The sequence below is a fragment of the Taudactylus pleione genome, unplaced genomic scaffold (assembly GCF_031769625.1).
Source record: "Taudactylus pleione unplaced genomic scaffold, aTauple2 ptg000044l, whole genome shotgun sequence".
Taxonomy (NCBI): Eukaryota; Metazoa; Chordata; class Amphibia; order Anura; family Myobatrachidae; genus Taudactylus; species Taudactylus pleione.
In genome coordinates, this window is record NW_028284446.1 from 9130112 (window position 1) to 9143256 (window position 13145).

The window sequence follows — 13145 nt, forward strand, 5'->3', positions numbered from 1 at the left end:
CAAAAACAGGCAAAAAAGTTTCTCCATGAAAAGGTAGGAGAAATGAAGTGCAAAATCCATATTTTGGGGTACAAATGTGGGGACTTGGTTCAGAACCCTTTGGACATCCTCCCCCCCCCCCCCCCCCCCTAACGACTAATTAGGCAAACAAAAATAGCAAAATATATCTTAATTCACCCAAAAAAAATACATGTCATTTTTGGGGTGAAAATTTAAAAAAGTGTTGGAAAATGGGACTAAAGTACTGGGACGGGTATTTTGGGGTGCTGTATGGATGGGGCAGCTGTTTTTAGGATTGCAGGTGGCTTTTCATTTTTAACATTGTTTAAATCAGCACTTTATAGACACCAAATATACTAGTACTCAGTTCAATGTAAGCCCAAATTAACGACATCATTTATTCCCCCCCCCTCCCCCCCCCAAAAAAAATTGCCTTCCATCATTTTTCCACACTTATGTAAAAATAAAGCTGTTCAGCATTTGTGGGCTACATGCAGAAGCAGCCAGTATTTGTCCTGCATGCAAAAAGAAGTATGTATTTTAATTGCAACATGGTTTGTCCAGGTACACAGTTATTTGCCCTATCTTACTCTATTCCTAACTCTGAATCATGCCCAATGTGTGTACCCAGCGACTGTGCGATGCCATGTAATTATATATCGCACGCACCGTACACACTGCACGATCCACTGTACGACTGAGTGATGTGTCATTACATGGCGTGTCATTCATTGCATTTCCCATCTGCTTTGCAGCACACGGATGGAACGATGCGATGAATGGCCCCCCTGAAAGCACAATCAGGCTTACACACTGCATCATCCGTACGATATATCGTTCCGATCCGCGTTAGAATGATATATCGTGTAGTGTCTTCCCAGCCGTCATGTTAAAATCACAGTTAATCAGGCATGTCTCCAGAATGTGATTTTTGAAGCGCTATATAATCGTTGTATTGCTGATCTCGAACGCAAGTAGCTTCCAAAACTATTTTGGATATCCCTGATTAATTTTATTCATAAATACAAATGCACAGTAAATATTACCATTGTAACATTCTGACATTTTACAGTAACTGACTGTCCTGAGCTGCTGATACTAAAATAGAAAGTCAATATTTGTCACTTTTAGGAATATATATTAACAGATTGTATCTGTGGACAGTTTCCAAAAGTCAGCTTGGTTATAATTGAGGTGGTACTCCTGGCACCTTGGGACTTGTGCATTGCAGATACTCCATATGTCCTTTTGGTCTCCTTGTGCCTACTGCAGATGCCAGCTCCCTCCAGTTTCTGCAGAGTTGTAGGAAAATACCTAAGCCGGTGCTGATAAGTTACTTTCGAGGCTGTTGTATTGTGTCGGGTAAGAGTATGTTGCATGGCACGTTTCTCTTGTGTACTGTAAACAGTGCAGGCATTTCTATAATAAACCTCACAGTGTCATTTTACAACACTATGTTGCTGTGGCTGGTGGTTTCCCATATTACCAGCTTCATTAATCCAGTATATCATTTTCTTATATAGGTTACTCAAGATGAACCACTCTGCAGTGCAGATAGGGAAAGAAATATTAATTTGTGTTCGGATTGCAGATAATAATAAGTGAGTATAGTTAGCAAGAAAGTGTCTAAGGTTAATCTTGTCTGACCATCATGATTAAACATTACATTGTTAAATGTCTATTTTTTTTCATATGAAAGTACCGTATGCAGCTGGTTTATTTGCCACTATTTATAAGAATACAACCTGTGTAAATCCCCAGAGAACACAGGAATAAATAATTGCTCTGGATGGTGATGTCACACAGAGGAAGTACACTGAACTTTGGTCGCTGATTTCCCTGTATCCCTTAGAGACTGAGGCTCTTGCAGCTGTTACTGGGAGGGGTGAACTAGCTATGTTGTGGATAAAAATTGAAAATGATTCACATCAAGTAATACCAAAGCAAAATGTGATTTGTTGGTGATTGATATACAAAAATGTACATTATCTTGATTAACAAGACCCGGATATTGTATTATCTAGCACTGCTGTTTCTTACATGGTGATGGACTGGCTGAGGAACTGTTCACATGTTGCATGGATGGCAGGCTGGCTAGTAACTCCCACAGGCAGATAACGGCACTGGCTGCTGATGCTGTACACAGGCACATACTGAAAATGCTCTTAATGGTTGGGTTTGCATCTGTACAGGACACAAAACTTTCACACAGTGTAGAGTGGCACTGAACAGTCTGTTTATGCACAAACCCATCTGTTACTTTATAAAAAGTGAAGAGGAAGATACCTTCTATGAACATCCTGCTCATCAGTATGATCACATGAAGCCTCACTTGAACCTGCTTTTTTCTGAGTTGGGCTTGCAGCCAGCCGTCCCTTGCCTGGTAGCTTGAACGGCTGAAACAGGCCACACACAGAGAGTGTGTAAGCAGTGCCACCATTTGCAAAGAGAAAAGGTTGAATGAGGAAATAGGGGAGAACTCGTCAAAGCAACTTGGGGTACAGAGTAACTTTGAGGAATTGCAAATAAAGTCCTTCTCTTCATCCAGCCATATTGTACGACATCCAATTAGTAAAATACCAAAGCGAGTGAAGAAAAGTACCGCTAAACATGCCCGGCTTACTCGTGAGGCGATTGAGGTGGCTCCGCTCAAGAGGCAAGTTGTTGTCTCTACCTCCTGGAATGCCTCAGGTGACATTGCCATGATGACCAAGCCTACGGGATATACAGAAATAAGAAGAGCCACTCAACAACTGGATAGACCAATAATGTACAAAAAGTATGTTGCACAGACTGACCTAAAACTACACTCATAAAGAAATGTCAATGTGATAAGAGATAAAGAAATGGTAAAATATGTAGTACAGTACATCAGGGCTGCTTTACTGCACTTATAAAAATGGCCATGAACTACATAGCTAGATGGTGAATATAATAAGCTGTCTAACACTGTAAAAAAAATTGTTAATCCAAAAACGTAATAGTTGATTTTGGGCTTACGCTGCTTGGACGGAAGTTGCCTCTAAATCACAAGCGCAAAATGCGCTCCAGTAAAAGTTGCATCTTACACGGCTTGCAGAGCTGGCCAGATACACAAGATTCATAATGCACATGCTTTACTCCTGGAGATAACAGACTAGTAATGTGTGCGCCTGGTTTACACATTCACATTCATAGTAGTGAGTGCTCAGAATATTAGTGATGAGCGGTTCGGTTTTACATGGATATGTTCGAATCCCAAAAATGGCAGCTCTCACATGTTTTGGATAGCCAATAAGGTAAATCCGAGCTTGTGCTAATTTGGTGAAAAGAACAGAGTCATCTCTAAAAAATATAGTACACAATCCATACACAATACAGTACATGCCTGGATAGTGTTATTAATAATGAATACAATCGCATTTACCATGTAAAAGGAAACTTGAGCAAGACGAAAAGACAATATGAATGTATTAAGTTAAAAATACACATTTATTGCCTACAACCTCAAAGGATCAAACACAAACATGCTTTGTTTCTGCTGACTAATTGCAAATATCACTGTATTAATGCGAATAGATCCCTGCAGCTACATTACTATAGTATTCGCATAAGTAGGAGGGATTTAGATGCATTCAGCCAAATAAGCAGCTGCAGATCATCCACAGTTCATATTTTGAACCAGGATAAAGCACCCATAAGTGGTCTTCCTAATGCATGTTTTGTGTGATCAGGGGATGTACTTTGCACTAACACGCCTTAACTATATTATGGCTACAATTACACTTCCTCTCCAACCTCTTTCTCTCCCCCCCCCCCCCTCAAGAGTGCAAGGGCTGGTAACCGCCAAATAAGTCTCAGCTGACATGACCAGGCTTGCCTACCCTTCCAATTTGGCCAGGAGCTTCCCGATTATCGGGTGCCGCTCCCAGCCCCCCGGAAAGGCAGGCAAGCCTCCCGGAAGCCACCATCCCTCCCTACCCCCCGCAGAGTTAATAGCAATCGCGTCATCGTGGCCCCGCCCTCCGCTTTACAGCGCCGTTTACTCCAGCATTGTGAAGAGGGGGCGGTGACGCGATCTTGTGGCCACGCCCCTGGCCCACCCTGGTCACGCCCCCGCAACAGCCTTATCGAGCGCCCACGCCCCCCGCTGTAAGCTGACATTCAGCCCCTTCCCGGAAGGAGGGAGCTGAATGTCAGCAAGTATGCATGGGACTGGATTCAGAGGAATTTTAAACGCGCATGAGCAGTTTTATGCATGAGCATAAGGCACAAAATGCTCTTCTGGCCAATTCTACTTAAGACTCTATAGCTCTAATTTATAGAGATTTCCTTTTTTAATGTATGATAGTAACTCTGAGCTGAAGATTACACTTTCATATACTCCACATTGAGACTAAGGGGTGAATTTGCTAAAATGAGAGTTTTTAGAAATGAAGATGTTGCCCATAGCAACCAATCAGATTCTAGCTATTATCTTCTAGAAGGTGCTTTTTAAATGTTGTTATGTAGAATCTGATTGGTTGCAATTTCTAAAAACTCTCACTTTAGTAAATTTACCCCTAATTGTTTCCATAGTAAAAGGAAGTCCCCTGTTAGAGATACTAATTACCTGGCTGATTTCCCAGCTCTCATATGAAAGACCTTCAAAACCAGTAACAGGGTGGGAATAATTCACTTGCCACAGAGGCAGATGACAGTTATCCCAACATGATTTTATAGTGTAACTAACCCCCTTCCCACTAAAGGTGCCTATCCACTAGAAGACAGACAAAAGACTGCACGATTACGACATTGTAATCGTGCAGTCGTTTGTTAGTCTGTGATGTGCCTTCACTGAACGAGCAGTCGTTCAGTGCAGGCTCATCAATCATCTGGAAACATGTTGACCAGCATGTTTGCCAGATGATAGATGTCTAAAAGACCAATTTTTTAAACAATCTGCACAACGATTTTCAAACGATTATCGTACGATTACTGAACAATGATCGAACTATATCGTTCAATCGCTCGTTTTAATCATCTAGTGGAATGGTATGTTATGAATTAAATATTACATTGTGCTGTGCCTATTTCTGATTTTTCTGTCAAAAATGCCTTGTTAATCAAAAAATTTATACATTTCCCAAAAGATACTCAAATATGACTTTTAGATGTCAATATCACATCGCAAATTACATAGGTGAGTAAAAGAATATACATCAACTAAAAAAAGCCATATAATTTTACATGTATTAATATATGGCAATAACATTGAACTTAGGACCTGATCTGATTCAGAGCCGCTCGCTAGATGCGATCGCTCGCCCCCAGCGTATGCAAATTTTTCAAAGTGACGCCATGGGAAGCGATAGCTCGCCAAGGCATAAGCACGCCCACCATGTCTTAACGAGCGGCCAGCGTACGCCCAATCGCACAGGCAGAGCCGCCCACCAGCACACGTCATTTCCAGGAAGTGTATTAAAACATTGGTACATCGAGGACAATCGGAAGCGATCGCAGCGCTTGTGGTTGCCTTACCCAACCGCAAGCACTGCGAGGACTTCAGTGTAAAAAACAGGCAGGTGACGTGTACTATGACGCTGGCTGTTAATTATGCACGCCTATAAAACGACGTTGAAACTCTCAGGCACGCCTATGTTCGCACTTCCACTCCCCCGTTATTAGTGTCCTGCCCGTTACCACCCACAAACGGCCTCTCCTGTCACTCATTTCACTGGGCTGTCATTGCTGGGCTAGCGAGCGGCCTGCGATCGCACAGAGTAGTTCGCAACGCGCAGAACGAAGCGTGCGCATGTGCGAACACAAACCATTGGGCCTCCTGCCAGCGCACAGCGCTAGCGAGCGGCTCTGAATCAGGTCCTTAGATATTAAGATAGATAGATAGATAGACAGACCAGTTTAACTTCAAGCTTATTTTTATCTATATTAAAGGATATTTATAAAATAAACAAACAATTAATGTCTTCTATGAAATAATTATCTTATGCTCACCTGTGTGTCCTTTGGTGACTTCTTGGCTGAAATGTCTGCCCCAATCTGTAGACTGTGCAATTCTCTTGTGCCTTGTGAGTGTTCTGCTAGGCTCACTTGTTCTGCATTGCTGACTTTGATCTGGTTCTGTGTGTGTACACTGTATTTGTGATTCAGGCTTTGTGTATTGCTCTCAGTCTCTATGGCACTGTTCTTCCTCATTTTTGTTCTGAGCTTTGTTTACCCACAAACATATGCTGCAGTTGGGAGGGGAAATGCTGCTAACTAGAGAGGTCAACAAAGGAAGGGGATATACTGGATGTGAATACATACCTGAGAACTGTTACAGGAGATGCATTAAAGATACTGTTGGTATAGAGGAGGTGATATAATATCACACTTGGGGCTCTATTTATTAACATTATTTTTACTAAAATAAAGTGAAAAAGGGTGTTTTCACATCCTTTTCACATTATTTTAATATCACCTATAGTTATTACAGGGCAATTGGAGTAGAATTCGTAAAATTCTACTCCAACCCCTAATTATCACTTATTTTTAGTAAAGCAGATCGCATTTCCCATAATTGTAATGGAAAATGTGATCCGACCAAAGTTGCTAAAAATAAATTGTAAAAATATACCGGGGAAAGCCCTGTGATAATAACGCCACCTGGAGGTGGCATTATCCAGAGTCTCCCCCGGTTACCGGACTCCTGCCCTGCTCTAATGGGGAGAGCAGAGCCGGGAGTCGGTCCCAGTAATCAGCTGTGTGGTCTAAACAGACCGCAAGCTGATTACTGTAAAAAAAAAAGAAAAAAAAAATTGTCAAAATTTTTTTTTACTTACCCGACTCCAGGGACCGGTGATCGGGCCTCCGGTGATGACTCCCCTTCGGTCAGCTGGTCTCCCATAGTGCACTGCGGCCCGGTCATCAGCTGATCGGATCCCAGTGCAGTATGGGAGATCTCCTCACCGGAAGCCCGGAGCATGCAGGTAAGAGGGGGGGGCGCGGGGGACGGGGCTTAGCGCCGGGTGGGGGTTAGCAGCGAAGGTTGGTCGGCGCATACGCGGACACTTTGTCACGGTATTTTTTGCAAACATACCTTGACTAGTGTGTGGAGGGGATTCGCAGGGACAGCGCTTTATCGCAAGCTCTGTCCCTGCAAGGGATTTGTAGTAACTCCATGTGATATTGCCTGAATTCGCAATGTGAATTCAGTCGATAATATCACACTACATTCTGCATCCAATATGCGGATTGTAGTAAACAGAGCCCTAGGCAACAATTTTCAGGCAAACCATGCTGCCTATGTGTATATGTTATGTGGAGAACATGCTAGAGGTAATACACTACAGTAATAAGAAGTGGTTAGTGTATGTGATCATGACACAAATTCTATTTTTGTACAAAAATGAAACACTACATCTACCCAATGTGATAAGGGCAGTGCTTGTGATCATGTTATAACATACAAGTTATTTTATTGGCAGATCCTATAGGTGGCAGCGGTGTGTGACGGAGGTTGGTCCACTCTGTAGATAACTTTACCAATTTTTAGTGTAATTAACCTGGCAGAACAGGTTTACAGGGTGACAGAAGGTCAATGCAGCAAGAATATAAGAGATATGCAGCACAGTATATGATGTGTGCACCAGATCCAGCCAGGAATAGGGGAGTGGAGAGTAGTGTGCGACAGGTGGGAGCACACACCTGTGTCTGTACATACATTGCTGGCAGTGGAGTGTGCACATTGGTTCTGTAAGTGCAGCGGTACATCAGAGGTGGTGCAGTGGAACTGATGGGTCTGTAGCCTACGTAATTCCATCTCTATACTAGGTATAGTTAGGAGACTCTCAGGGGCACATCCTTCCAGCATGGAAGACGAAGCAGGAGGCGCAGTAGCACACAATGGTTGGAGGTTGCGCCACCGGCAGTGTGGGGGTCCTAGTGCCCTAACGGAGAGACGGTGCTGGGCGCTCTCTACCAGAACATGTTAATAATATCTGGATAAATGGTGTGATCTGTTGCCATCATTTACAATGAATGAGATTGGTTTTGAGGAAAATGTAAGTACTATTTTATAGGCGATTTCTAATTCATGGCAAATTGACAGTAATTTTAACCCCCAGGCCTCAGTGGTTTTGAGAGCGAAAACCCAAACTGCCAGTGATCTTTGTGCATTGGGTCCTGTTCCCTGCTTGGTAGGAACCAATCAACCTTGTGGTTTTCCTATCTAGATATAATCACCCCAGTGCAGAATAGCATTGGGCCCTTCCTGATTCCCGTCTATTGGGTAGGTGGCTAAAACTGTGTCCCCCCTTAAAATATTAAAATTTGTGTGCAGCACTACTTACTTATTGTAAAGGGGATAATACTTTTTCATTTTATAATCGGGCAACAGAATATTAATTAAATTATATTGGGTACACAAGTTTTATTTTGTAACTAGTGGGAAAAAATCTCAAAGAGGCAGCAATTTCAGCTTTTATATTTCTCACATAACAGTATTTATTAGGAAAGCAGACTAATGCACCTTTTTCCTTTTGAAAAAAAAATGAATGTCGACTAATATGCACGACACCCACAATACCCCAAGCCCCTGCCGGGTCCCTCAGACAACACCCAGCCCAGATACTTAGTACCTGATCCTCAGTGACCTCGAGTAAACATTAGAACGAGGTAATGAACGAAGGAACCATCCCTCCTTCCGTCCTTCATTACCTGCAACGGGGCTGCATGCGATATTGTCATGCAGCACAGCCAATCTGACGATACCGCATGCGACCGCGGGAGCGTGCATTTTGGCTGTATATGTCGTTCCAATTCAGCCGGAAATGACATGTTGTGCCGACATTGTCTAAGGGGGTCATTCAGACCCGCTCGCAAGCAGGTCGATGTTCCCCACTGCACATGCGCACGACGGAGGGAGCTCCGTCGTGCGCATGCGCGAGACCCGGCGAGCGACGGGCTCACCATCGCTCTGGGTCTCGCACCAAAGGGGGCGTGCTGTCGATGTTGATTGACAGCACGCCCCCTTTGGTGGGCGTGCCGGGGGCGTGCCTGCCAGACGGAGGCGTTCCCATGGGAACGCCTACCATCTCAAGCCGGCCCCACTGACATCACTAGTGATGTCTGTGGGAGTGATTTTGGCTCTGATAGAGCCAAAATCACTCCACGGCTTGCGGCAGCGAGACCCTACCGCAGGGTCTCCGTCGCAAGCCCGATGGTCGTGATGGTCAAGACCATCGCGACCATCATCATGGACGCTCGCATAAGCTGTGGGTGGTCACCCACAGCTATGCGAGTGTCCAGGAGGACGCTCCTAAATCAGGTAGGAGGGCCCTGATTCAGAGCGAGCGCTTGGGTCAGAGCGTTCAGCTCTGAATCAGGCCCTAAGTGTGCACCCAGCTTAAGTCATGCTTGACAATTTATAACTTTATTTCAAGTATTTAACCTCATGCACACAGTTCTTTCTCCCTCTCTTCATGAGGTTGTGATTGGACACAATCTTCTCATCTCCTTCCTGATTATTACTTCCCACACCCACCTTTATGATTTCTCCTGTGCTGCTCCCATCCCCTGGAATGCCCTTCAATGCACCATAAAACTGTCAGCCAACCTCACAGCCTGTAAATGTGCTCTTAAAAATCATCTTTTCGTTCAAGCCAACTACCCCTCCCCTAAACCCTCCAGCGTCTGCACACCACAACTCTGCTCCCCTCTCATTCTTTGTGTCACCCCATATTCCCTCTAGAACATAGACTCTCACGTGCCCGGCCCTCTCTTCTGTTGTCCTTTTGTAATTTTATAATTTTTGGGTGGTATTTATCTGCTTATAACAATATGTAAAACTTGTCTCTAAATGTCTAATATGCTATGATAATTTCTGGTGTGCTTATAACAATGCATGGCACTACAGAACCCATGTGGCACCATATAAATAATAGATAATAATTACATTAGAGTTACAGTACAGAAACCATGTAGCAGAAGGCAAAGTATGTGAAATGCTACAGCTATTGACAATATAATTCATATGACCCGTACACGCAGGTCGATCAGACAACGATCATATATTGTTGTCTGATTGTCCTGCATGTGCTGGATGTTCGATATCGAACATCCCGCAACATGCACCAACCCCCTAATGACTTAACGATCACGCGATCAACAAACAGGATAACCTGGTCGATATGGCCTTTCGACCATCCGTGCCCGCGCATCAACCATCATTTGGTCATTAGAGGGGTTGAAAAAAAAACGATATAAATGATCAAACGATATCGTTATCGTTTATATCGTTCTTTTAAGTTGGACCGTGTGTGTCACGACCAGAGCTGTTTTACCTGGTGAGTCGCGGTCTCTGCCTGTGCGGGTGCTTTGGCGCGGTCCTACCGGTGGGGGAGCTGGTGTCTGGAAGTTGGCGCGAGGGGCGCGTGGATGTCCTAAAGGTACAGGCCATGTGGTGACAGGTGAGACTGGCAGCACTGTCGCACTGGGGACTGCTGGGCACCGCCATCTTGGATTTGGGCATGTGACCTGAATGGGCCAATTAGGTCGGAGCATCTGGTGTGAACTCTCAGCAGCCAATGATGCACATTCCCATGGTACTGCCAGTTCAACGTATACACAGCATAGCTGTGTGAGAGTTCTCTGTGCTCCCTAGCTCATTTGTTATTGCAGTCCCAGCTGTGACTCGTTACCTGCTCTGTCTCTTTCTCAGGCTGTTCCCGGATACCCACATCTACCCTGCTATACCCCGATACTTACCTCACTGTTGTGACTCCGTCAGCTCTCCAGATTCAGAGCCCACTCCTGTAACACAGACTTCTGTTCCTTAGTTACCCCTCCTTTGGACTTGCTGCTTCTCTGCCTGTCACTGATTTTCAGCTGCACTATTTGGATTTGCTTTTCTGCCAAAGACATCTGTTTCAGCCTCACATCAGTCGGACTTGGTCATTTACTGCCAGTTACCTGTTTACTACCATTTCATGAATAATACTACTTCAATTAAACCTGCTACATTTCTATACTGCAAACCCATTCCTGTTTTTTCTTCTGCATCCACCCCGGGATCAAAAATAACCCAGACCTGACAGTTTGCACTGGCCAAATGGATTCGGCCACTCTACAGGAGTCTAGAATGGATTAGCTACAAGGTATTCCCAATCGACTGGAAGGCCTGGATGCCTTGCAGCAGCAACTGGCACAATTCCTCCAGGAGATGTCTTGCAGTCAAGACGCTTTACAGGCTTCTCTTGTCACAGTTAATATTACAGCGGACACCAATCAGCCCACACCCACGGTCTCGGTTTCCAGTGCCCCACCTCGTCTGTACTTACCTACACCCAGTAAATTTGATGGCAACCCCAAGATGTGTCGTATTTTTCTTAACCAGTGTGACGTTCACTTTACCCTTCAACCCTCTTACTTCCCTACTTCCAGGACCAAAGTAGCTTATATCGTGTCTCTGCTGTCCGGATCCGCATTGGACTGGGTTTCCCCACTATGGGAGCGATTAGATCCTCTACTGGATAATTACTCACAATTTCGAGCATCATTCAGGAGAATCTTTAACGAACCCGGAAGGACGACTTCAGCGTCTTCCGAGATTATGCGCCTCAGACAAGGGATTCGTCCTGTCAGTCAGTATGTTATCTAATTTCAAACATTGGCGTCAGAATTGAAATGGAACGAGGAGGCATTAACTTCAGCCTTTTGGAACGGCCTTTCTGACCGGCTAAAGGATGACCTAGCCACTCGGGACCTTCCCACTAAACTGAACAACCTCATTTCTTTGTGTAATAAGGTGCATTTATGGTTTTGGGAACGACAGGCAGAGAGAAGTAGGAGTGATCGTTCCAGGTTTCGTCCTGCCATTTCTCCCATCACCTCTGTCCTTTTGATCCATAGATGATGAACCTGTGCAGGTTAACCGGGCTCGCCTCACTAATGAAGAACAGCAGAAGCGATGCCGTCCAGGAAAATCCCGCTCCTAACCAGCCCTGGGGACACTCGGTTAGAAGTAATAACTCCATCCTCGAAGTCCATAATCCTGGACTTAAAACAAGGTCCTGTATTTTATTCCTACCTCCTAGATTCTGGGGCAGCAGAAAATTTTATTACTCTCGGATTTGTCAAAATACTTCAAGTATCCTGTATTACCCTTGATCACGTTATAACCCTATCTGCAGTCGATGGCTGCCCTATTGCCAATGGCATAGTTTCCAAACAGACTCGTCCCATGTTGGTTCATATAGGGGCCCTTCATTCAGAGCTCATCAGTTTCCTGATTATACCCAAGGCATCTCACGATGTGATTCTAGGATACCCCTGGCTATGCAAACACAATCCCAAGATCGATTGGAATTCCATGCAAGTCCATTCCTGGGGCGATGCTTGTCAAGACTCTTGTCTTCCACAAATCAAACCTGTAAGGAAAATTCAGACGTCAGAAAATCTACAATTTCCCATTCCATACAGGTCTTTTTCTGAGGTTTTTGAAAGTAAGGCTAATATCCTACCTTCACACCGAGACTGGGACTGTCCAATCGATCTGATGCCAGATAAGACTCCTCGTGGCTGTATATACCCTTTGTCCTTGTCCGAAACCAAGGCAATGTCAGAATACTCATATATCCAGGAGAACCTGGAAAAGGGCTTCATCAGACCATCCACTTCTCCTGCTGGAGCCGGGTTCTTTTTTGTGTCCAAGAAGGATGGGGGTCTCCGATCCTGTATTAATTATCGGGGACTCAACGATATCACTATAAAAAGACGATACCCATTGCCTCTTATCACAGAGTTGTTTGATCGTGTCAAAGGAGCCACAGGCTTCTCCAAACTGGACTTACAAGGGGCTTACAATCTCATCAGAATTTGCGCTGGTGATGAATGGAAGATCGCCTTCAATACCCGAGATGGGCACTTCGAATATTTAGTGATGCCATTTGGACTCTTAGTGTTCACTCTAGCTCCGGCGGCAGGCAGGGTGCCGGAGCTAGAGAGGGCAACTTTGTGCGCACGGGCGAAAAGGGGGCGTGGCCATAAAAGGGGGCATGTCTATAAGACGCGTCCCATTTTTCATCATACTTGGTGGCATGCCCGGCACTTACGGACATGCCGGGCAGCCCCCAAGCGCTGCAGACAGGGAGAACAGATGCCGGGCGCATGCGCCCGGCGTCTATTCT

The 13145-nt window shown here is 44.7% G+C and overlaps 1 protein-coding gene across 1 annotated transcript; it reads right to left on the reverse strand.

Moving 5' to 3' along the window:
• Positions 1-934: 934 nt before the first annotated feature.
• Positions 935-6136, reverse strand: LOC148537795 (gap junction beta-1 protein-like). Its single transcript, XM_088460323.1, has 2 exons — positions 5974-6136; positions 935-2715 (listed from the first exon to the last, which is right to left on the reverse strand). Exon 2 carries the CDS (start codon positions 2702-2704, stop codon positions 2021-2023), a length of 684 nt encoding a protein of 227 aa, XP_088316449.1. The 5' UTR covers positions 2705-2715; positions 5974-6136; the 3' UTR covers positions 935-2020.
• Between the last annotated feature and the right edge of the window lie 7009 nt (positions 6137-13145).

Excerpts from the sequence above, each read along its gene's own strand:
- LOC148537795 (XM_088460323.1), bottom strand. The coding sequence starts at position 2,704 with ATGGCAATGTCACCTGAGGCATTCCAGGAGGTAGAGACAACAACTTGC.